We start from the raw sequence: 26,279 nt of genomic DNA, 5'->3' as shown, positions 1-26,279 counted from the left end.
ATAATTATTAATTTCTTTTAACGATCAAGGATTACAGAGTCCATCAAAATCCATTAATTAACTCAGAATATTAACGAGCCACTGAAAATCGAAAGTTTTACCTTGAAATTACGAAGTACGTAATAGGGTTGAAAGTCTTTTGAACTTTTTTCAAAAGTCATCGTGAATTTTCAGACGCAGCAAAGCCAGTCAGAAAAGCGGAAACGGTGCCAATGGAAGCGGAGCGACGAGCGGAGCGGGCAGCGGGGCCGCTTCGAGCGCCGCGCGTGCCAGCGACGTCAAGCCGGTTGAGTGCAACCTCTGCCATCGCAAGTTCAAAAACATACCAGCGCTGAATGGGCACATGCGATTACATGGAGGATACTTCAAAAAGGTAACAAATAAAAATGAACGTGCAAATACAGTCTGTCTCATAAAAGTTTTCGTTACTCGGCAACAATAAAAATAACCTAAATTCGTAACTACGTATATTTTACAGGATTCAGACAGCAAAAAGCTGGATAAAAAAGAATCAACAGGACCACCTCTACAAACAGCGTCGGTATCCGTACGAGCGCTCATAGAAGAAAAAATCATAAGCCGCAGAGGAGCCACAGCTGCCTCCACTCCAGCTACAGGTTTGCAAACACAATTATCTTACAAACATGTAAAAAAACACATTTGATAGTACTACATAAGTAAATATCCACCACACATCACGATGGTTTTCAGTAGGGACCAATAATGATTGAAATCCTCTTTATAGGCACCAGCACTGACACAGTAGTTTCCCGATCAGGGTTTCGTAGCACCGGCCCCGCACCTCTGTCCACCATACGAACCTCCATAGTGTCACCTGCTTCGCCGGTCGCGACTTCATCACATTTTGTGTCGCCACGAGCACCGCCCGTTGTGACCGTCGCAACTAATGCTGCAACAAAACATCTGTACAGCGCAAAGAGATTCTACTCTCATTGAATTATTAAAGAAAGGAAACACAAAGGTATGCTTTGCATAACATGTGAATATTTAACACCTATAAGTTATTTTCTTGTTTGAACATTAACAATATTTTGTACACAGGCTGTAAAGCGATCAGCGTCAGATCCCGGCCAATCGTCACCGCAACAGGATTTCACATTCAGACCAGAACTGTTTGGAGTCTCATTCAATTCTGATGACGGTTACTTTTCACCAGCGCTAAATGAAGACACGTTTCAATTCACTACAACACCCGAACAATTGGAGGAGCTAGCTTCTTTAGAAGACTATGCGACGGTGGCAGCATCTATTAGGGAACGGTCGCCTGTAACCTTCCCTTCAAATAGACGACTCGCAGCGGTGTTAAATTCACCACTACCAGAATCTTTAGCAGATTTTGGTGCCTGTCATGGTGGTTCGCCGGTTCCTTCACCGGGAATTGGATACACAGCGAATTCACCCGGATTGTCGTACTCCACGGGTGACTCACCCGGGTTGGGTTTCACCGCCACTTCACCTAGCAGCTACTCAAACCAAGCGCAGCCGTCACCAGGGATCGCTTACCCAACACCTCCTGCTTCCCACGACGCTCATTCGCCTGCCCACACAGTACCGCGTGCGTCTTCACCGCTATCCGCAGCCTTCTTCACGGCTACGATGTCTAGTCAGGAAGAGGTAATTTCGATTCAGTCATGTATTAATTAATGTAACAAAAGTTAAATCGCCTTAATATTTATTTTTGCTTCTAGGTGGAAGAAGCTTTGGAAGAGGTACTGCCGGAAGAGTGCAGATCTTTAGATGCATATTCCCTAGAACCATTGCCACCACCGCGGCGAATCATGCTAAATTCTGAAGATCCATTGCTTTCGAGCAGTCCTCGCGACTTCTCACATCAACGGCCTTTCCGACGACAAAGCCGGATGCCAACCACAAGTGTTTCCCATTTGCAACAATGGCAGCACGAATCACTTCAAGTACGTTTCTCTCAAACTAGTATTTAATATTAGTAAAAAGGTTGTTCCTTTTAACATCTTCTCATATTTTATCAGGTTTGCGTGGAAGGCCGTGACACAGTACCGGCTGTATTTTTGAGCCCGAGCAGCGTGCCAGCTTCTCCGCAGAGGCGCAAGCGCCGCGCGTCACCGGCGGGACCATACCACTCGCGCATGCGACGAACTACCACCCATTATACTCCTCGACCAATATTACCCAGATCGCGAAGGATCGGGATTGCTTATAGAACTTACTACAGGTAGAATATATACCAATCTCTTCCTTTATTTTGCATACTCACTAATTCTGTAACAATAAAATAGCCCTCTTCATTTTTTCCCCTTTGATGACTTACATTTTAACATAAATGATTCTTTTTTTCTAAGGAATGACAGCTACAGAAACGGATGTGCTGGCACAGCTGGATGAACCCCGTCACGCACAGATCAACATCGGACGCGACTTCCAAGCGGACTTGCCGGAGCTTTGCAATGATCGTATAGATCTACATCGCGTATCGGAACAGCTTCTATGGGACCCCGGCATCAATGATGCTAGAGATGACAATGAAGGTATGTACTTGTTCAACCCAGTGAAAACACCAACGTTCAATTTCGAATGTTTTAGCTTAAAAATTGTAGGGCCAGAAATAACGTACTAAGGAACTTGGACTGTTACTTCAAAATAGTTTTAATATACACTACATTTACTTTATTAAATTTAAATTTAATAAAATAAATTTAAATTTAATAAAGTAACATTTTCATGTCTAATTTCTGGGCACGATATGAATATTTTCTTTTCTCTTTACCTCGATTGGAAATTAAGACGTATTTCCAACGGTTCTTTTCCGTAATGTCTACAGTGCGAATGTTCATGGAGCTAGCCATGTGCGCGGCGATGCCAGTGGGCGGGCACACGCGGGAGTTCGCCCTGCAGACGCTGGGCGAGTGTGGCGGGGACATCCGCGGCGGCCACGCTGCGTCTCATGTCGCGCCCCGCGGCGCCCGCGCAGCACGAGTCGCGCTGGGCACCCGACGAGGTCGAAGCCTTCTTAGCTGGACTGGGCCATTACGATAAGGACTTTTATAGAATTTCGCAGCTGGTAAGCATCGGATGTCAAATGGCATTTTTAGTAATATGCAACTTCAGGAAGGTATGTGAAAGCAATTTACATAATTTTTCGTTTCATTTTTCCAGGTAAGAACAAAAGACTCGAAACAATGTGTACAATTCTACTACTTCTGGAAGAAACTAACCAAAGATTACAAAACGTTGTACTTACGAAGCTGGACGGTGGAGCAGCCAGTATCAACACAAGTAAGCACTGCCACACACTCTGGGCTCCATCACTTTGTCTTCAGGCTATCTGATGAGTGAACCACGAATGCTGATGATGTTAATACTCGCGACTTATCTAAATCCAGGGTTCTGTAGGGCAGTTTACCGCGCCCGCCGCCTCGACCAGCTCCTCGCCGTCGTCTCTAGAAACCGAGGAGTTCCCCTGCAAGATATGCGGGAAGTAAGTTCCGACACTCGGACCACGACAGCATACCGCTTACAAAAACCGACTTTAGCGAACCTGCGCAAACGCAATTTACGTGGAACTCGTTATCTATCGCTCGTGCCAAATATCTCTACTTGAAATTTATTTTATGAACTTTTAAGTAATCAAAAACATTTCACTTAAATTGCCTTTTGTGCATGCATTACGTATTAAGAGAATTTACAGCTTCATAGTAACTAACTCAAGGGAAAGTCATGTCAAATTATGTTAACGGTGTAGTTCAGCGGGTCAGTTATTACTGCATTTTTTGTATTAACGTAACTCTTCGTAAAGTATTCTGTATAGAGCTCATGAGTTAACGCCCACGGGTCGAAGTTATTAATGTTCATTGCATGTCAACTTAATGTTTTTATAACTTCGTAAATTATAAAAAGTAAATATTTATATTATGTATATAACATCGATTATATTATAAATAAATTATTTTAGGCGTACCCTTTCAGGACACACTCTGTGCCAAGCATCAATAGTGCCTCAGAAGCACTTGATTCAGCGAAATATATTTAAGAAACTCTATTATAAATATGGCAAAATTGCAAAAAGTGTTGTGTCTATTTATACCAATTCTTATGTGCCACTAAACTGCAATTTCTAAGGACATACGACAAGCTGTAGATGTCGTCGTAGGCGACGATGTCTAGTTAACATTACTTCACAGCTCTTTGTGTAAATATAATTAATTATAATGTATTTTTATTGGATATTAAGACAATGAATTGATGTCCATCGCTTAAGAGGTTTGATAGTTATATTATATTTTATTTATTATACTTGTACGTAGGATAATGTTAAAAGGTTTTGTGTATTAATGTTGTATGTATATAAGTTTTCTCTAATACTAACGCTTCGTGCTTTGCTTTATCTGCAGTTGTGCTTATAAGTTTTAAAAGTTTTCGTATTTTTGTTCGCTTTATGTTTTGTTACTTTTTTGTTGCCATTCTAATAGTGTACCCTGTTATGTTTCAGAGTATTTAACAAAGTTAAAAGTCGTAGCGCGCACATGAAGTCGCACCGGCCATCGACGCCGAGCAAACGGCCTAAACTCGAAAAAGCCTTATGAAAAGGTCGAAAGATCCGATGACAGATCCACGCGACAGCTGAATACCAAGCAAACCGCCCGCACAGTAACCGATTCCTTGCTCAGTCATTCCGCCCGCGCGCCCCGCGCCCCGCGCCCCCGCGCCCCCGCGCCGACACTAATGCCCGCTCGTAACACAGTACCTAGGTGCACCGCACTATGAGTGGCTCGCTCGGACTCGAACTAAATGCTAAAATATACTTATAAGCATTTATTAAGAAAATAGATATTTTAGATTAAATTAAAAGTGACCTAGAAAGAGCGATGTAGAAACTAGTAGCTAGAGAAGAGTTGGCTTCAAACGATTACTATAAAGATAAATTAAATAATTCGAAATTCTTATAATGCTAAGCTTGGAGAGAGCGCATAAAGATATTTTGTATAACGATTGATAAATAAATAGGTAGCTCTTCGTAAAGTTTTTATATGACAGACTTCTTAATGTGACTTGCAAGTGTGATTTTGTAAATAATGTTAGTGAGCGAGTAGTTCGCGGCTAGCCCGCGGTCCGGCGAGGCGAGCTCTACGAGACCTACTGTCTACGTAGTATGACAATATATTATACGTGATAATATAAATGTGTAGTAATACACTTCCTCGTTTCTATTCGATTGTTTGGTACTATCGTGAGCGCAGCTCGGTACTACATTTGCTTGTTTGCTCATTACCATTGTTGATTTTGTAGTTATTTATTCATCTCATTAATTTCTAGTCGTATTAGACAATTTATGTTGGATGCAGTCTGGATTTCAGTCGTTGCTCTGTTGTAGTTAGTATAGTTATTATAGACTACGGAACTCAATTCTGCCGTACCTACTAGTTACATATCGATGTTAATTCATTGCACTTTAGAAAAAATATTCACACGTTTAGATTTGTGTCCGTGAGTGCGGGTCTTGTCAAGTGGAAACCAAAACTGATTGATACTTTAAATTGATCGTAACAAAACAATGAATTGATATCCGTCACTTAGATGTAAATTTTATATTATTACAATTACCTATTCCACTTGATTCCGATACATTCACGGAACGCTAAAATGGAGGGATATATTTTTTTACACAAATATTATTGATGCTCAAATGTTCTATATTTTATGTTGGTAATATTATTATCTTGTTCTTGTTGATCGTTCTATATGCCATTATTTAATACTTGAAAATGTATAGTTAATTTATTTAAATGTGAACATTTTTTCTATGAAAATGTATCTAATGTAAACTACGTGTACTCCGTGTTGTGATATAATATGTATGAGTGGTTATTGTTTCAACGTATTCTGTCTGTTGTTTGAGGGCACAAGCCGAGCAATAATCATGTTGCTCAATTGTAATCGCGTGTCTCAGGAAGCCAGGCCAGCCTGGTGACCCTGGCCACGCCTGGCACGCGGCACCTAGCGCTCTCAAAGTGACAACAACTCATTTCTCGAGTAACAAATAATTCGTGGTTGTGATGTTTCTTAGTCTACTCTTTTATTGTCTTCCGATACTCTAACTTAATTAATTTTGGGGCAGAATTCCTCGTAAAAGACATGTTATAACAATTAACCTTGAATTTTATTTAAACTTGTTATTAACAAACTCTTCTTTAGATTAAAGTTTAACAATATCTATGGAAAGCGTGCGACGCGCCCAGTATTATGAAAGTAGCTCGAAGTAAATATATTTATGAGAGAGTTATCGTAGAACTACGTCAGCGGCGGACCGCACTGCCGGCCGAAGCGAAGGGTAATATCGTAAATTAAATTTAAAAAACTGCCGTTAAATAATAGATAATAATCGGTAAGTAGTTAATAATAAAAGCCCGGTGGCCGCGGCTGCGGTGCGGTGCGACGCCGGCTCTTGACCGTACAACGCATAGAGATGTATTATTTTTTTAACAACTTCTGGAGATGTCTATTATATTCGTTTTCCTTCCACGAGTACCTGAACAGACTTCTGCATAAACTACGAAAAAATACAAATTATTCCTAATTCAGTCTCGACGTGTCGCGGTTCTAGTTCATAATATTATAATGCCGTGACGCATCTAGTATTTGTACATCACTAACTTGTGTGATTATTTCGTTGTGTTATCTTAACAATTTAGACGAAATTTTCTATATGAAATGTTTAGTTCTATACTCTCTGAATCGATATGCCAATATTCTGCCAAATTGCAAATTGTAAATTATAAAAATAGTTAATATACTTACGCCATAATTAAAACGAAATAATTTTAGTCAAAAATTAGGAAATTTAGAACACGACTTGATAGATTAGGCGAGGTTAATACTGAAACCCTACGAGTAAGGTTTGAGTCATACAATGCTTTGCTCATACAACTACGAAACAACGTGCTACTTATGTTTAAAATAAAATTAAATAAAATATCTCAATTATTGAAAATTAGACTATCGAATAGGCCGACTAATTATCACATTATTTTCTTGACATTCAGAGCGTAAAAACAGAGTTATTTTCTTAGAAAAAAAAACTAAAATTAAGTCTTACAAACTATCGTGTAAATACTGAATATTTTTTCAAAATAAACTTACGGTACCGGAGATAGTTCTACGTCGTATACGATTTATTAAAGACAAGTCCCTCCAGAGATATTTTTTTAACAATACTCTTAGCTATTAAGACTGAAAGGTTCTCTCAAAATTCACTAAATCTTGTTTAATTTCACTTGAATGTAGATAACTATCGTTCCTTTTCATTATTTATTAACTGTTAGTAGTATAATTGTGGTGTCACTACCCATTCCATGTGCCCAGTCATACTAGTCAGGGTATAGCCTTATATGATACCCGTAATAATTTAACCCACTGTATCCTAAGCGACGTCGATGTTTTGTAGGCCAGTAGAGATCACTAGGTATACCCGCTGTATTCTGTACGAATGTGCACTCAAAAAGCTATGTATTAAATCTATTACATAAGATTGACGATTTAAACAAAACTTACGCAACTTGAATATAGAAGTGCCTTACAATTTTAAATTTTTATACTATTTTCTTAATTTATTATCGTTTTAAATATCGAAAAGCACTGGAAATTGCATTTATTGATCCACCGTCCGTTCTGCTGCCAGAACCGATGTGCGGATCACACTCTAATGTTTTCTTTTATGTTATTGTTCTTTTTTTGTTTCTTAAAATAAAATATACTTAGAAAATAAAATTAGAGGTTTAATAAAAACCAAAAAGACGTTATTTTTTCAAGTTTTTCTTTAAAATTAGGAACGTCTATAGTATTTAAATATTCATCAACGACATTATCAAATAACAACAACATAAAAGGTCAATTGTATGAAGAGTCTAAAGTAAACATAATTTGAAGAATCATTTTACCGAATAACGTAATATTAATACCAAATCATGAATGAATACAGCACTAAATAATGATACGACATTTTGTAAGTACACGTTTAAGTTGGCATAAATGTTGTAAGTGTACCCAAGTCTTGTTTGTACTCCGTAGTCCTGGCACATAGTGTAAATGTAAGTACTTATGTATTTGTGTCTACACATAAAATGTTACTATAGTATTAATATTTTGTAAGTCTAAATGGATATTATATTCTTCTAATTTTGTATCAAGAGTGTGAGTCATGCGGTGCGGCGAGGCGAGGTGCCGCACGCGCCGCCCCTCCTCTTCGGTGTACTACGTACCTAATACGTACTAACTTGTAATATAACTGTAGAAGATTAAATGTACATGTGCCAAACGCACGATAATTGATATTACACTCTGTGTTGTGATTTTGAACGTTCTGTAAATTACAAAAGTCTTTGAAAATATAAATGAAAAAAATGTAGACACCTTTCTAGATTAGCACAATTCTTCGCGTAGACACATTAGGCCAAAGTTTAATAAGCATTTAGATTAAACGATGACGTAGATAATCATTGATGATGTAAGTGTATTGTATGAATAGATTCATTGTTATATTCGATCAATGTGATTCGTAAGAACAACGACTTACCCACAAATGATACCCCTCCCCCGCTGGGCGGCTCTTCATAACTTGGCATATCTCTTAAACAATAAATAGTAAAAAAAATAATCTCTATGATATATATTGATAAATTTATTAGGGTAACTAATTTTTTAAGACAATGACTATTACGTGATCTTTTAGATTGTCTTTATTAATAAATATATGGTGAAGGTTTTGTCAATTTGTTTTTATTTTTGTGTCCTTTGTACCTAACACAACAAAACAAAGAAATTTATAGACGTATCCTATGAAAAACTTCTTTCTTACCGATTGTTTGTATTAAGTAGACAATCCACCGATAAGCCTTGTATACGGTCACGGTGCTATGTTGAGGTCTGCGGTTCAATCCCTTGGCTAAAAAAAATAAAGTAGTCGTCAACATTTTACAATACGAAGTTCAAAGTCTATCCTAATGGCCTCTGAAATACTTCTACCGTACCTACTTACCTTGAGTTTTAAGGTTTCTAATTCCACAGAACAACACATTTGCAGTCTACTAACTATAATTCTATAACAAGAGCTAAAGTACAAAACAAACATACAGAGACCTTTAATTTGTTTCGTTAGAATTCTTTTAATGTGGAGCAAAGAGGAATTTATTCGGTAAAGTACCATAAACCGGGTTTAAAAGAGGTCTGGCCCGGGCAACTAATTGAATAGGTCCTATAATCGGATATTGCTGATTTACCATGACGGTCGGCAGGTAGAGAGGTAGGCAAGTGTACGACAGGGTGGGCAAAAGAGGTCAAACATTTATTTAATTCACTGAAAGGTAGGATAAAACATTCGACATCGATATCGGATTGTCCCCTTTTCTGTTTAATGTGGATGAAGAAGTGGTTTGTGTTTTTACAATTTATTACGTAATTTTTTCATTGGGGCACTCGTGGCCAGAAATTGCGAAGGGTAGAGACGTGTGGAAGAAACAGGAGAGACCTTTGCCCAGCAGTGGGATCTAACACATGCGTATAGTATAAATTTCCATTTCTTAAATAATTATTTATCAGCTTGTGAAAATGAGAACGTTTAGAGCTGTCCGAGGCACACAGCGAAGCGGAGTTCGCGTGTGGATTTTTTATATCCATAAAAATAGACTTCCACGAACAATAGTGCTCCCTTTACAGTCAAAACGCCCAATTTAGCTCGTAGTCAAGGTACTTGGTCAAATCCTCTTATTGTCATACATTCTACAATGACACCAGTTGCATATCCCTGCAACAGGTAGGTAACGGCAGAATGTAGTTGCTATGGTATGTGTATGACATTGTTTTGTATACCGCAGTGGTTTGTGACGGTAGCCGGTAATCTGATGGTGGTTGGTTCAATTCCAGCGGAGGCAAATAATTGTGTGATGGTAATTCACGTTGTTCTCTTTATGGGTGCTATTTATCTACATGTGTGTTTGAATTTGGTACAAATAACCCCTTTGCTGCAAATGTCTTGTTTTTCGAACTTCGTACTTGCTTTTGGTACGAATATCAGCATATAATTAGTAGAAAAATAACCTAGTTTTTTTTCAATATCCGTGCTTAATAGATTGCTATGGAATATGGATGACAAATTTCCTACGAAAGTTTAAAAAAATACTACGAATATGAAGTTTCATAAGCTACGATGGGAATCATACTATTGGCTCGTCTGATATGCTACGCAAGTTGAGTGGACTTGGAATGTAAAGGCTCTTTATACTATGAATACCAACAGATCCAAAAACTTTATTATGTTTTAAGCATTAAACAAAGAATCGAGGTAATAACAAAAATAAAACAAGTATAATTGTCTCCATCTGTTTATTAAGAACATTGTTAGCACAATGAATCCTAACTGCAGATCGATAAAACTCTGTTACAATTACGCAAAACAAAGGTGGACAACAATAAATAAAAATACGTAACACAATAACACCCACAGAATTACATCATTCACGTTTTTTATTAAAATTTATATCATTGACAATTACTGAACAAGAATTTATATTTAATTTTATAAATAAAAATATATATATAACAATTCAAAGCGTAGTGGTTTAAAATGCGAGACTTAAATGCATCATTATTGAGTGACTTGTGATAAGGAAAAATGACATAAACTCACTGGAAATCTTAGAAGTAAAACACTGGTTTCATACCTAGCACGTCTATGTAAAAAGTTAAGACAAAAAAGAGGTATTATTAAGGAAATAAGATAAAGATATCCACTACGTTTAAAATTGCTAAATACAAATGAATTTGACAATACATTCAACAATTGGACACCCATCGAAATGAATTACTTTGGTTAGTTTCTAATTAAGATAAGTTTTTTTTAATAAACAGGACACAAACATTATTGCATTCTTTCAACATTCTTAAATGTAACAAAGTTACACAAAATTTGTGATAAGTACTGTAGTGTAGCGAGGTAAACATTATTATTATTATTATTTAATTTTATAAATTATATGAAAATTAAGACGTACGGACAAATAGCGCTAAATATAAATTTAATTATTATACAAATGGACGTAGCGATTACAAATATTATTCATTTCTTATTTCTTTTATAAAGACGCGTGTGCAATTCACGAGTTTCACAAGTAATCACTTCACGCGTGGTGAGCGCGCCTTTACATTCATCGAAACAAGATAGTCTGTTGAATATTACACAGACTTAATTGAAACACATTTATAAATTATGATAAAGGGACTTAGAGAATTGAAAGTAGACGAAATATATAAAGTATACGAAACTACACCAAAAGACGGGGTTCAACATGAAGGTATAATTGCTTAATCATCTGTTCACGAGTCAAGATATTAAAAATACAATTTATTACGCTCAATACACAGGAAGGTATTCACCGATAGCCTATACATAACTATACACTACAACGAAGGTCGCAGTATCGCCACACAATAGAAATGAACATTCAAAATGGAATAGAAGAAACCAATTTCAAATACAAAGTAAACGAAGCATGTATTTACAGATTCGACACTATTCGCACGTACATAAAGTATAATATATTATTTTCTGTACTAATAATAAAATTCATTGAATTATTGCAATGTAGAAGTGTCCATGAGACCAACTCAACACTTATTTTAAACACCAATCTACCCAGTGCTAGAACAAACTAAATAATTATTTTTAGAAACATTTTTTATCTAATGGACTAAGATACATACATAATTGGTGTCAGTCATCAGTTTATAGTACATCGGCGGCGGCCACGTGTTTGTATGATCACTTATCGACACACAGTCCACATACCTATATCTCCATAACCGTAGGAAACACTCACACACCGACAAACAAATATTGAATATTATCGATGATATCGAATTGTTAGTAATTTAAGACAATAATAATTGAAAAATCCCAACTAGATTTAAATAATTTACAGTCAGACAAATTTGTACTCATGAAAAATAATGTTCAATATTTCTTGTCCAAACTTTAGGCCTTCGATCGCGAGGAGTTCATTTCGTCAGAAGTTACGTTTTATACAAGACTTGACTCTCAACTAATAAGTACTTGAACTAGTAGAGCCAAATAACCATAACCTTACTTAAGGAACCAGTGTGATATGTTAAAATTGTTTATTATTGCTTTAGTGTCGTTTAACACCATCCGTGTAATCAATCAGTCACTCACTGAGTAAACGTTCCGCAGCGGATTGCGTGTGGCATCTTGTAGTTTTCGTTCACACCAAACTACAATACCCCAATATCCTAGGTAGAAAGCCTATTACGATCGGTGACTAAGGCTCTAGACAGACAGACTGCACATTTGGTTTGCAGAACTGCATTCAAACTGCAATTTGCAGGATTGCAGTTGAAATGCAGTCCGTCTGTCTAGAGGCTTAGTACATATTCTGACAGTTGGAACTTGTGCTCATACTAAAACGTATCTTCTGACGTGATTGCAATAGTATCTATAACTGTTCTGTCCCCCGGCCCCGCTATACGTGTGCGTGTAGTGCGTGTGGCGGCCGCCGCGCGCCGCACCGCTCGCGGCGTCACTCCAGCTTCACCGCCTTCTTACCCTTCACGATACTCGGCTTGTTCTTCATCATACCTTTTCGTCTTTTCGATGTCTGAACAAAGAGAAATATATTAATATTTAATCGCTTTTGAACAATATAATTAATATAGTAAGCGTTTCCAGCAAATGAAGTCACATTCAGCGTCGATAACACTTAGTGAACATGCATTTGATTTTTAAATAAAACGTAAATCTATTATTTCTAAACAAAAATAAAGTTTATGCAATACATTTATTTACTGTGAATAAAATAAATAATCAGTTCTATTTGTATTGCCAGTGAAACTAAAATAATGAAAAATAAATACTAAGGTTGCCAGTGGTCGTTTATAACATACCCTAAAAAGATAATTTACTGGTACTCTACACATAGTTACAAAAACTTGGAACTGAAAAAATATCTATCTTTAAATTGGCAATAATTCGTAACGCTTACATAACATACTTAGTTCTGGCAACCCCAAAACAAAATAATGACACAAAATGCGGACATTAGACAGTAAAGCGAAGATGTATGATGTCAAACACACAAGCTCAGGCTCATACAACCACATACATCAGTCAAACAGAACTCAACAGTTTTACTGTACCGTCGGTCCGCCTCCTAATGCAAGCTGGAATGTGAGAAAACAAGTCAGTACACCATTTAGTTAATATATTAGTAAGTATAAAAATAAAATGAAAACTGGAAAAATAAAACCTGTTAATTAGTTGATTTTGAGTTAGTAAGTATGAGGTAAAATTTAATTGCACCCTAAAAAAGTGAAGTTACACAATGACTCTGAACTGACTAGGCGACTTCTCGGCTGCCCCGAAGGTCTAAACTTTTTTGATTAAAAAGTCTCGTAATATGCAACTACAGAACCATAACCATACTACAATAACAAGAATTTGATTAGTAATTAGTTTAATTAGGGAAAAAGAGGAATCGTCGCAACACAATAAAGTATTAGTAGACGAAAAAACATTAGTCAACTTTATTAAACTGAATCCATAAATTAAATATTAGTATTTTATAAATATTATTTAAGTAAATTGTGACATCATTACCTTTTTAGAAATGGAGTTACTTGTCGGCACCGTTCTTTTCGAAAGCGGCAAGCGCGGGCGATTGAACTCATCTGGCTTTTTTACCCTGAAAATGAAGATAAGGCAACTATGAAAACGGTTTTTTACTAAAAGTTTACAGGGAGCTCGAACTTTGAGTGCCTTACTGGACTATCATCAAAGTAATTATAGGTGGAGACGTGTTACATTATTATAGTCTCATGTAATCAGGTGCCAAATAAATTAAAAAAGATAACATCATCGGCCTTTTCCCCACTATGTTGGGGTCGGCTCCCAGTCAAACCGGATTCAGTAAAGTCACAAGGAGAGACAGAAATAAATTTAAAAAAATGTTTCTTAGAATAATGATCTTGAATCAATAGTAGCTACTGATCAGATAGGGTCGGAATGCTAAAGAGTAGTAAAATGAGAGCAGATTGGGGACTGGGCAATAAGATGTGGTGTTGTCGTGTGTACCTGTATATCCTGACGAGCCAGTGCTCGGTAGTGTAGGCCTCCTCGAGGTAGGTGAGCTTGAAGCCGCGGTTGCCGGGCAGCGCGCCGCGCGTGCGGTCGTAGCCCGGCGGACTGCCACCGCTGTCGTATCTGTGTACACAAGCAGGTATAAATTGTAGTTCGTTGTTTATTGGACAATTATACTTTAGGTAGAATATATTATTTATTGCAAACCACAAGTACAGGATTTGACAAAGTTACGCGGTGTCAAAATAGGCTGTTTTATCGCAGGCTATCTCTTACAGGTATTTGTTCCAAAAAGCTTACGAGGAACCTATTGGAGAAAATACTAATAGCCAAATCGACGTGTTTTTCACTTTTTCAGGCTGAACACTTTTAATTATTTTTGTGACGGGGAGAGTACTAACATTAATATTTAAAATCAAATTAGAAACGTTACTCACCTATAATATGATAATTTATACATTAAACAATTCAACATCGTTTTAGAAGCTTCTGAATCTACTCGATATTCGCCTCTTTCCGTAAAGTAGTCTGCTTCCTGCAATAAATACACAATACTTTACATATACACATACGCACCATTTGCTCTATACTAAATCAGATAAATCTAGAACTGATGGATTTAAAGGCTGTTATTACTATAAGAGGCTGTATTTATTGACAACATTAATAAGTGACTTCACTAAAAGGAGATACAATTACATACAACTGTCCGCTTAAAAGAAACTCACGTGAATATCCTTTGGATGCTCTCCCTCAGCGATCCTGACCATCCATATGAACTTGTTGATATCGTCTCCCGAGTACCCGATGGCCCCTCCGAAGATGACCAGCACGTAGTCCACGTCCAACATCGTCATGATCTCGTAGGCGGCTGTCTCGTTACTGGCCATCGCTTTACCAACCAGTGCTATGTGTGAGTTGTTCCACGTGTTGTTGTCAACTAATGTTGTTCGGTTACCCATTCCTGCGATCTGGTGGCAAGGAATAGATTTTATGTTGTGAGGTTCATCAGCTACGATTAGTCGCGGCTGGTTTCACAAACAGTTAAGTCACATACATAAAGACACCCATTCAAGCATTCGTGGGATCACACAAATACTTGTCAGGGATCGAAACCGCGGCGTTTAGTGTTTTTGGCGTCACCCGGCTACGGTTTGATCATGTTTAAGCAAAATTCATCCTTGTAAGGTAGTCTCGTATGGAGCTGGCATGTGTTTCAACGCGTTTGGTGGGCACTGATAGCTGGAAATGGCTATTTCGAATACACATTTTCTATTTGGACCTGCCAAAATTAGTAATAACGGTACTATATTGTTGTTATTACCTGATATCCATAATCCCACCAGGACATAACACGAGCATCTTCCGCGGTGTTCTGTGACAGCCAGCCGTAGGCTTCTCTGAAGTCGTCCAAAATTTTCCGGGATCTAGAAAAAAATAAGTATTTAGAAGCTAAAAAAATAGATATAAACCTCATGTCTAGAAGCATAAACCTCACATTCACACTGTTTGAATAATACAAACAAGTAAAACAACGACCCAAAGTGCCGAACTAAGGTTACCACAGTACAACAAAGGTAGCGCTGTACACATAATCTTTCTATTTCTATTACCTATTTTGTTCCGTCGCGTAAAAGTATATTGTAATTTTGTTTGAACACTAGTACACATTAAAATATATCTATAGAGGTATACTCATACCTTATACCTCTAAATATAAAGCCCAAATTCGTACACATATAATCTTACAACGAAAACCTAACTTTCTGACATTAACAATAAAGTTCAACTTCACTTACACCATAACTATGTCAAATATAAGATGTAAACAACTTACCCATCATTTCCATAGCTAGCGAGCACGATACTAGGGCTGGAGTAAGCGTTGGAGGTGGCCCACGTGCAGTGGACACAGAACAGCATCAGCAGGATCATGAAGAGGATGAGCGTGACCGAGCGCACGTTCATACCGAGGCCGGCGTCCAGCGGCTGTGTCGGCTCGTGAGTACGCTTCTTCAGTTTGCCGGCCTGTGGGTGATAATAGCGATTAAACAATCGTCACATGCACATAGACACCCAGATTCAGTACAAGTATTCGTGAACCACACAAATGCTTGTCGTAAGTGGAGTTTTCCTTTAACGAAGTTATAGTCTTTATTTAAGTGACATTAAAGCTGAAACAACTCACAGATAACATAACCTATGGGGCAATGATGCACACAAATAACGTATGTTATTTGTGTGCATCATTGAAACACGCTTTACAGTTGAAAATACTGTATCAATATAAGGTACTATAACATCGGTTTTTGAAGAATGAATCGTTACGTCCTTACCTTGTCATACAAGCTCTTGGACTCTTCAGTCTCGACCTGCGGCACCGGTATCTCGTCCTCTTTGAGCACCAGGTCCAGGAGGATGGAGAAGGCGATGCCGGCCAGCACGCACACGACCGGCGTCAGCGTCAGCATCAGACGCACCATCACACCCGCGAAGTATACCGCGCTTAGGGCGTATAGGGCAACTATGGGATGAAATAATATGTACAGTAGTTGCTTTTCGCACTCACACACGACCACTGAAAGTTGTGGATAAGAAACGCCGTTCTTTGATAAGTAGTGCGCTAAGTCTCCAAAACTGTAATAATAATAATATTCCTGGTAGGCCCTTTGATTTGAATATATCATATTGTATTAAGAGATTCAACTTATGGAGAGAACTTTTAACTCTAAAACTAAAATCGTAAAGTGGAAAATCCCTTACCAAACACTCTCTCATCGTTGACATTCTTGATGCAGTACCACAAGCCAACAGGGAAGGTGCAGACCAGCACGTGCAGATCAAAGAAGAATGACGACCATGTTGTAGGCTGATGCTCAGACACCGAAGCGATTATAGGAATGTGGATCTTGGCGTATGTCGTGTCCCATAAGGAGTAGAAACTGAAATAGAACAGCACTTTGAGATAATGTCAAACTATCTGGTAACATGATGCATACAGGATGTTTAGCGGTCCTGGACTTTTGTCACTGACTGTATTGCTTGAGATTCGATGCTGAGTTACGTTTAATCAAACCCAACCTATACGAGAGCATGCTTAAAATGCTTTGCAGGTCCAAAACCTTCTTAGACATGAATTTGACTCTAGCTTTTACTTTACAATGACTCTCCCATTTCACATACCTCTACAACAAGAGCCCCTAGGGTGACTTAACTGACAAATTTTGAGAATTTGTGGAATCGTTTAAGTCAGATCTAATCTGAATAAAAGGCCGTAACAAGAGTCGTTTATCCTTTTTTTGGTGAAGCGGGCGAGTTCTCATAAACAGCCACCTCGTCGGGGGATTAAGTGGGTGTCAGACTCTTACTCACTAAACCTGCATCGCCATCAAACGTCTTAATATGCTTTTTGGCCGATGCATGACAATGCGTAGCAATTCATCAGACTCGAAAGACTCCCGATACTATATGTCAGTATCAACATAAACAAAAAATTGCTCGCCAAATAATTTTCCATACAAATGCAATATCGAAATACCACCTTCTATACACCATTAAGGTCATCGATACGTAACTACGCTACAAGCATCCATATCAGCCCATAAAACGTAACTTTATTGCTGTAAAGTCTACACTTGTAAACCTTACTTACTTACTAATGTACTAAACACTCGAACAAATGTGTAAATAACTTACAAATTATGTTGAACAAGAAACTATGGTGCCTACAAGAGTATTACTTAATAACTATTAATGTATAAACGTTTCTGTAAACGTTGTTCGTAATTACTTTTTAATTACGATACTACATGCAGGCGATTTGCATATTTTTTTTTATAACTTTAAACAGTGGTGTTAGATTACTCAATTTTCTCTTTGAAACTTGGAAAATGTAAATAAAAATGGCATGCTAAATCCGTGTTAATCATGTTCGGTTCAATTTAAAGTTATCAGCGGACATAAAACCGCTTTAGAGCTTACAACAAAGCAATTTAATTGGCAACTCGTTTCTATGGCAACATTATTTTTGTATAATCAATTTGTGCTAACCGTCCACTCCACGGCGCGATGACTCCCATGTAAGTGAGTAGTACGACGGCTAAGAAGACGGTGCCTGCAGCGATGAGACCTCCTAAGATCAGCAGCTGCTTCCATTGGCCCTTGGGGTTCAGACTGTGGAGGTACTTGAGCGCACCGATGGCCATCAACAGGGCGAATACACCTGTGAACAAAACATGAGTATTAGCTTTTGACCTATTAATATTCCACTGCTGGGAACAGGCTTCCTCTTGTATAAGAAAGGTTATCGATTGATATAGATTAACCTAGTACATATTGTCTATCAAATAAACAATGAATGTATTTAAAGTGATCCTAGCCTAGTGGATATGAACATATTTATAGGGGAGGACGGAAGCGACTTTTGCTCGAAAATTGTGCTTTTTCAAGTGCATAACGGTATTTAAAACTGACAGTGATCCGCTCAAGATAAAAGTATAAACAATTAATAAGAAAATGGCATGATAAACATCTCTTTTTTTTTCACAAACTCAAAGGAAATAAAATAGAGGACCGGTTTCGGTACACAAGTTTGTTGCGACATTCAGCTACCCATCGATTTATGTTGGTATAATAAAAAGATACATAACAGGATATTAGATATAGAGCATATTCTATTGTGCATTTCACAGGCAATTTAAATTAGTGAACGACTCGACCTTGGAAACCAATTGATCTGTTGAGGTCAATTGGTATTCGTTTTATTATAAAAACTGACAAACAAGTCTATGTCCGGTAGTGTTCAGATGAATGGAAGAACTTTGTGGTATCAATTACCAAAATCATAGAGTTGGGTCCAAAAATACTATATATTGATATCCTTTCAAGGAAAAGTATGAAGAAATGGTAAAAAGAAGAATCACTTACAGCTAATTTTTAAATAAAAGTTGTCTTGTAAACAGAAGTCTTAAAAAAACGCTCAATGAATACAATGTTTTTATACATCGCCGGTCGTTTCATAGCATCCATAACCCATCTCATTTCCTTATAAAAACAAAGTTGTAATAAAAATACTATGGGAGAGAATTTGGAGAATATCTTTTACTGTTTTCATAGTGAATTCACTGGGTAATACCGCCGTTCAAAACGTTGGAAACTCGCCAAATCGTATGCATTTGTGCAGGACCATGTAATTTGGTATTACCATAAAATATTCTCATAGAAATTGTACTCGAGGGGTTCCGACACGTCACAGCTACGGAGCCATAGTAACGTTTGTGTAAACAAAGAGCTGCATTCATTCGTAAAGACCTAGTTATTTACGAACTGAAAGTAAACTTCACTTTAAACCGTGAGAATATTAGAACATGTTTGTCTGAAGCTACTCATGTTTAGAATTTTTGTTTGAAAACTAATAAGTATGTGGAATCCAGAATTGATTATCAGCATTTAGCCATTATATAATAAATAATAAAATAAATAATAAATGCGGACAACATCACATACATTGTTCTGAACCCAAAGTAAGCTGCTGAAGCACTTGTGTTATGGAATTCAGATACAACGAAGGTACCACAAACACCCAGACCCGAGACAATGTAGAAATATGATTTTTTACATTGACCCGACCGGGGATCGAACCCGGGACCTCAGAGTTAGCGCCACCTTGAAACCGGTGCGTACGCCACTCGACCACGGAGGTCGTCAAAAGCCATTACTAAGCCATTACTAAGTAACATTCAAAATGTGTACGTCATGGGCGTAATAAATGACATCTCAACGAGAAATTCCTCTTTAAAATTCTCAAAATCATCTCTGAAGTAACTTTAACACAAGAGATAATTTACTAACATTTCAAACAATGGAAAGTAAACAGACAAACATAGATTTTTGATGTTTCATAATATCCTGTCCACGAACTGCCCAGGTATCTCGAAGATTGGTCAAATCTGACCAATCAGAACTGTGATTAATTGACCGCAAGATAGACATCACAGCACGAGCATGAGATTTGGTCCTTAATTATTGTACCAACAGACGTATTCAAAAACGATTGTGTAAACAATCGCCGTTAGATATAATGTTGTCAGATTGTCATTGGCAAAAATTACAACAACTAGTCACTTCACAAATTGTCGTTTTTAGAGTTTTGCTGAAAATACTTCAGATGATGTTCTTCTGTTTCCGATATAATAACAAATACTAAAAGTAAAGATAAATATTACGAAACAATTGTCCCAGTAATAAATATGAGGGTGGAGTGGTGGTGACCACTTATTTATCTCTTATTCTTCACCCAACCGATTGATTTTGCTTTAGACGATTATTTATAAATCTTCAGTATCGCGAGTCTCGCAATTGGCTTCGCAGGACCGAAATCATTACTTCCATCAATGTCCGAGAAACCGAATGTTACTGCTATGTACGTTTCAAGGTGAAAATATTATTGCAGCCGTTCGATTGGTCAATTGTTATTATACTATAATATTGTATGAACAAATGGCAGTAATAAGTTACTGATAGCGATCTCAATATTCTGAATAACAATGACACATCTGTGCCATTTATATACATAAAGGTAGGCGCTTTCGTATATTATGTAAAGTATTGGTATTGTTTATGTATTTTTAGTGTCCTGTCTGTTTACCGATATTGATAAAAAATGCAGCTTTGAAGGAATTACACAAGTTGTGTGAAACGAAAAACTGTTGAAGTTAACTATGCTTATGAATTTTAACTAATACCTAGCAATCGTAAAATATTTTAGAGCTAGTTAAACGCACTATCAGGCACTACTAACAATGACTTTTGTTCTTCAATATTCCATCTGTTGAAGATCCGGGGCCCGATTGCGCTATATACAATAGCCGTATTTCCTGAATGAATGGAAATTGGATTAAATTTTACACTTTTCATATTCTATTGAACATTTTGGCGGAATTGGGACCCAGTAAAGGCTATAACAACATTGTAAGAACATTAATAAAACCGCAAAGTACGGCTAGTAAAAAAACATTAAATAGCTCTCTATTTATCGCTCAACATATATTATCAACAGTTCAATACTAAGTTTACACTCCGCTAAGCAGGCATCGAGCAATCAATTACCCAGCAAATTGAAATTAGTTATAAGTACGAACAAACAGATTAAACCTTATCGTGTTTGTAATGCAAGATGTACACGTATTTATACATACGCACACGTTTAAGAAAATGTTTTAGTAAAATACGACTCGATTAATAGTCGTCAATTTTAAGTTATTGGTTTTTTATTTAAGTTTTTTATTAATTTCTAAGGTGTTTTTTTAAGAATTTCACTTGAAAGTATGATGTACTGAGTGTGTGTGGATTTATATATAGATTATACGGGAGACAAGACAGACTATCATCCAGTTGGTGTCTTTTATCAGAACACATATTAAGTAAATCAACGACTGATATATTTCAGTGGTATATTTAATTTGATATTCTTTATTGTTGTTTTAAATTTTTATGAAGTAGCGTTTTATTTTATACTCGATTTTCAGACAAAAAGACTCACTAAGATTATTTATCTTTATAAAGAACATAAAAAAATGGAATATACGAGAGTAATCTAAGTTAATTCGCGAACACATGGAGTCGCAATTTATTACATCAGACAAGCTGATATGGCATTGTATAATTATGCCATAACTCACTTGATAACCTCCAATATAGGTAGATTATTTTTACCAACTACAGCATGCTCGATTGTGGCCTCAAAATGTGACTCATACGATATCCCTGAGGGTCTACCATCGCGTCTGGAAGTTATATTATTATGGATGTCAAAGCATGACAGCGCAATTTACAGCGTAGATCTCTCTTTAACACCAGGTATATTACTTTTAGAAGTGGCAGTAGGCATTATGGATACTATAAAAAATCGAACTCAAAGTGTTTGTCCTAAAATAACATGCATTTTAAACCTTTTTATGACCTACGAAACGATGTATAATTTATTAAACAATAATTTACCGTGACCTGTTTTGTTTAGTGTTTCATAAACTTTCATTTGTTAACTAAATCGATAACTATTATTATTGTTTGTCGAGTAAGTATTCGAAATGTTTGCATACATTAAGTTGTTGCGATTCGACGTTCATTCTCCGTTTCGCGATAAATTGGTTTTCAGATAATCGAGTTTTATGTGTTGGTCTATTCGTCATGGCAGCACTATTCATGAGTTAATCTCAATAGGTTTTGGTAGCTACACAACGACTTAACTATATATCAATGGAATTATTTATAAATTGCCTCCTGTGAGTCAATGATATAGGAGAAGATTTTTTCTATCACATGAAATAGGTTGGTTTTGTAATCATTGCCAATCTTTAACGCAATGTTTGAAGTCATCTTTTATATTTTATGTAGGCGAAAATTAGGGACAATTAAGCTCATTACCGTAACTCCAATTAATAAGTAAAGTGCGAAAATTCGTGTTTGGTTGAATTTTGCAAACAGGTTATTGCTAGAAACAACATTGATATAAGTCTTTTTGTATATCCGGTGATTTCTAGTCTACTAACCAAATATCGGTTCAAATGCGAAGCAAATTCAAATCGATTCGTAGGAATGTACCTACTTATAGCTTAATTTTTAGGTAATAACACAAAAATCCTTCTTAATTTATTACGAGCTCAATGACAAGTGGTTAATAAAAACTTCTAATTCGTAAATATGTAATTTTAAGCTTAGAAACAATTTAATTAAATTGCTAAAATTAAAATTTTCTTCAGTTTATTCTTTCTTTAACTTCAGTTTTACGATATCAATACACGGTTTATGAACAAGAATCGTAAACTTCCCTTAACTATGTCTAATTTAAGTAATACCTTTCTAGTAATACCAGTATAAAAACATAGCAAGATATTATTTTACCTGAAGCAGCCATATGTTCGCTGGTCCTGATAGGCTGGAAGCCGACGAAGGGTATCTGCATGGAGAGCAACAGGCCGACGATGTAGAAGACTGAGTAGCTGACGAAGAGACGCTGGGAGAAGCGGCCCATGATCAGCAGCAGGAAGACGTGGAGCGGGATCAAGTTGATGATGAACACGTAACCACCCCATGCTGATACCTGCAATATAAAATGAGTCAATATTTACACAAGTGCTTTTTTTTTGCTAAGGCAGGGGAATCCTCAAAGACACCCGTTCCTGGGGGGAGGAAATGGGTAGCGTTAGGCTCTTACTGACTAAACCTGGACCACCGTGCTACGTCATCCGCGTTTTTGTGTCGGTTTATGGCAAAGCGTTGCAATCCCTCATACACATAATAATTATACTTACACAACTCCTGAGGTTTATGATAATGAATAGAATAAAAGTATTTTAAATTTGTTCTAAACTTTTTAATTAAGGCTTCCTTGTCGCGGTGGCTAATGGAGGACTCCAGTTGGGATTAAAGAAACTAGTCAGGCGGCTGATCAACCAAATAATGTGTATGCCAGTTTCATAATAATAGGTTAACTCCAATGCGATGGCAGGACAAGTGTGATTCTTATTTGAAGAGATCCAATTTAAGTACTTAAGACAAACTTTTAATGGACAAAAAAAAAACAAATAAACTATAAACTCATTATTTCAAATGAAATCTGATTCGAATCTGATTCAATTCATAATCCAGTTAGGAGTAAGTAATCCTATAATGCTTATGTAACTGGAATAAGGAGGTCAAATACATTGAAAGCTGAACTAAGCCATAGCAGATTAGTTAAAACCCCCCAAACCTTATATGAATCTCTGTGATTTATCAAGGGATATCAGTTATTTTAACTACTTTAAACAGATCAGCTTTTCAGGAGCCATCTTGTAAGTTTATGAGTTCACATCGTAAATTTAAAGCAATCATATAATTAACAAAATATATATGCCAGGGTTGAAATGATGAAGTCCTAATTATATGGTGACCATGAAAACTTGAAAAGGTTCAAGAAATATTCCATAAAGTAGAAAAATGCTAATCATCACATTGTGTTTTGCAACTACACAGTACTATAATTTTTAATTACTTATTATCTAGCCTTTCCAGGGTCGGCTCCCAGTCTAAACCAGTGTTTAACAAGGAGCAACTGCAACATTTATAATTTATTAATTTTTAACTGCCTATCTGACATCCTTAACCCACCAACCTGGGCAACATGATACCCCTTAATTAGACTGGTTGTCAGTTATATATTGGTAAAAATACAACTTTATACTAATCATAGAAAAACAAATATGTAACAAACTTACCATGTAAAAGTATGACAATGCAGTGCAGATGGACCAGAAAACTGACCCGTTCTTCAAACTCTTGAGCCATAGGTAGTAAGTAAACTGGAGCGCAAATATAGCTATTCCTTCATTATCATAGCTGCCCGCTACAGAACGACTGCTGTAGCCAGGTACTATGGCTATAAAGCAAGCGGCAAAGAGACCAGCGCCACGAGACCACAGCTCTGATGTCAATAGGTATGTGGCTATAGCTGTTAACCCACTAAAAAGAACAATATCATCATTAAAAATTAATTCCACCTGTCAAGAAGAACGGTAGAATTTTAAAAAAGGTTTTACTTAATCAATATCACAAATGTTTACAGAGAAATTATCTGAACATTTCTGTGTAAAACAGCATAAAATTTACATAGAAAAACATTAGTAAAATTACACACTTACAAAATTATGATAAACAATTCTAATGGTATATAAACTAAGTAATTTGTTTAAAAACATACAAGAATAATAAATCTAGATGGCTACATGGGTAAAATTTCGTGTTTGTTATCTTCTTTAATGCTTAAAGCATTGATAAGTTGTGTACATCTTTGCTGCTTTGAAGATGACATGCTTATCAGATATCAACATCATAATAGTACCAGTTGTTATATCAATAAAGTGGTAACCTAGATAACGGCTTACCTGAACACAGGCGCGAGGAACACGCAGATATCTCTAATGTGTATCGGAATATTTAAGGCGTGCAGGATCCAGTGTATCGTGCCCGACGTTATCATCAGACCAGGGTACACTGTGCCCCCCACGATGCGCCCCAGAGGGTACCACGCACGCTCGTCGAACCAGTTTAGGAAATTGTAAAACCCATGCTGCACCATATAGGCCGTGGATCGGTAGTTGAACCTAGAACACGTATGCAATAAATGGAGGGAACCAAAACTCAACCACATCATTCATAATCACCATTTTCTTTACACTTACCATGGGTCAAACTCGTGAATTATACTCTCGAAACGTATAACAGCAAATAGCCGGGACGCGAAACCGGCCAACCAAGCCAATGACAATACCGTAACAGTGATTAGAGTGCTGAAGCCGGCCGTATTTTGAAATAAACCTTTACTGTGGCCATCGCCCGGCTTCGCAGTTGAAGTCTGCGGCATCTTGGACGCTGATAATACTACGAACTAGCCTAATAACTCACAACAATTATATTTTCATACATCAGTCCCAACAATTCGATTTAGAAGAAAATTGACTTTTTAGATGACTGACGTACGGACACGTACGTCTCTCTTAGAATTAAGTTGCCAGGTATAAAATACAAATAATAATAATAATAATCTTTATTTCAGAACAATGTCCATACATAATTACAAAATAATAAGATTTATAGTAAAATTTGTGCGCGTATAAATGCTTTCAGGATGTCTGAGTCCTGCTTTTCCGCAATAACCTGCAGGATGCTGTTGGTGCTGCTCCTGACCCTGCTCAGTAGTGATACGAGCCGCTTGCGTATTACCGCGTGGAAGCCGTCTACCCTGGCTTCCGCAAACATACCGGAGGCACTGCAAAAACGGGGCAACCCCAACAACATCCTAAACCCGTTGTTATATTGGACACGTAAGGCATTGAGCGTCCTCTGCGTATATCTGAACCACAGGCTGCACGTGTAGAAAGTCTGACAGTAGGCTTTAAATAGAGTGACTTTAACTTGTTTACTACAACGCACAAACCTGCGGGCCAGCATATTACTTCTAACCGCCAATGCCCTACGCCAAGGTAGAGTTGGCTTAACTGATTTCGTAAATATTGCAGTTCTGTGGATTAACTATTTAGTAAGATTCAGTTCAATAGTGTGGTAGTTCGACTAAACAGCTCCACAATGTTTTATTATTATGGCA

At 37.0% G+C, this 26,279-nt stretch overlaps 2 protein-coding genes across 5 annotated transcripts in view; one reads left to right on the top strand and one right to left on the bottom strand.

Annotated features, from left to right (window-relative positions):
- The window catches only part of LOC113504991 (transcriptional-regulating factor 1-like), a 7,552-nt gene extending 1,543 nt beyond the window's left edge, over nt 1-6,009 (top strand). The window contains 16 exon segments of the mRNA XM_026887511.1: nt 175-373; nt 479-617; nt 746-918; nt 920-982; nt 1,063-1,635; nt 1,710-1,934; nt 2,010-2,167; nt 2,169-2,212; nt 2,340-2,525; nt 2,819-2,922; nt 2,924-3,058; nt 3,154-3,273; nt 3,381-3,475; nt 4,487-4,568; nt 4,570-4,729; nt 5,945-6,009. Of these exon segments, the coding sequence (XP_026743312.1) occupies nt 175-373; nt 479-617; nt 746-918; nt 920-982; nt 1,063-1,635; nt 1,710-1,934; nt 2,010-2,167; nt 2,169-2,212; nt 2,340-2,525; nt 2,819-2,922; nt 2,924-3,058; nt 3,154-3,273; nt 3,381-3,475; nt 4,487-4,568; nt 4,570-4,729; nt 5,945-6,009 (2,521 nt within the window).
- Nucleotides 6,010-10,356: 4,347 nt separating this feature from the next.
- LOC113504768 (dolichyl-diphosphooligosaccharide--protein glycosyltransferase subunit STT3B-like) lies at nt 10,357-25,667 on the bottom strand. Of its 4 annotated transcripts, none has more exons than XM_026887200.1 (15): nt 25,357-25,667; nt 25,060-25,278; nt 24,394-24,637; nt 23,039-23,237; nt 18,188-18,359; nt 16,901-17,079; nt 16,474-16,661; nt 15,975-16,165; nt 15,462-15,564; nt 14,866-15,108; nt 14,575-14,672; nt 14,132-14,260; nt 13,658-13,742; nt 13,198-13,221; nt 10,357-12,659 (listed from the first exon to the last, which is right to left on the bottom strand). In XM_026887200.1, exons 1-15 carry the CDS (start codon nt 25,536-25,538, stop codon nt 12,582-12,584), a joined length of 2,334 nt encoding a protein of 777 aa, XP_026743001.1. In that variant the 5' UTR covers nt 25,539-25,667; the 3' UTR covers nt 10,357-12,581. The 4 variants fall into 4 exon arrangements, with proteins under 4 accessions (XP_026743001.1, XP_026743002.1, XP_026743004.1 ...); XM_026887203.1 differs by having other exon boundaries at nt 12,512-12,659; nt 13,185-13,221; XM_026887202.1 differs by having other exon boundaries at nt 12,628-12,659; nt 13,164-13,221.
- Between the last annotated feature and the right edge of the window lie 612 nt (nt 25,668-26,279).

Source organism: Trichoplusia ni, chromosome 23 (genome assembly GCF_003590095.1).
Source record: "Trichoplusia ni isolate ovarian cell line Hi5 chromosome 23, tn1, whole genome shotgun sequence".
NCBI classification, from domain to species: Eukaryota; Metazoa; Arthropoda; class Insecta; order Lepidoptera; family Noctuidae; genus Trichoplusia; species Trichoplusia ni.
This window is presented reverse-complemented; position numbering and strand designations above follow the sequence as displayed.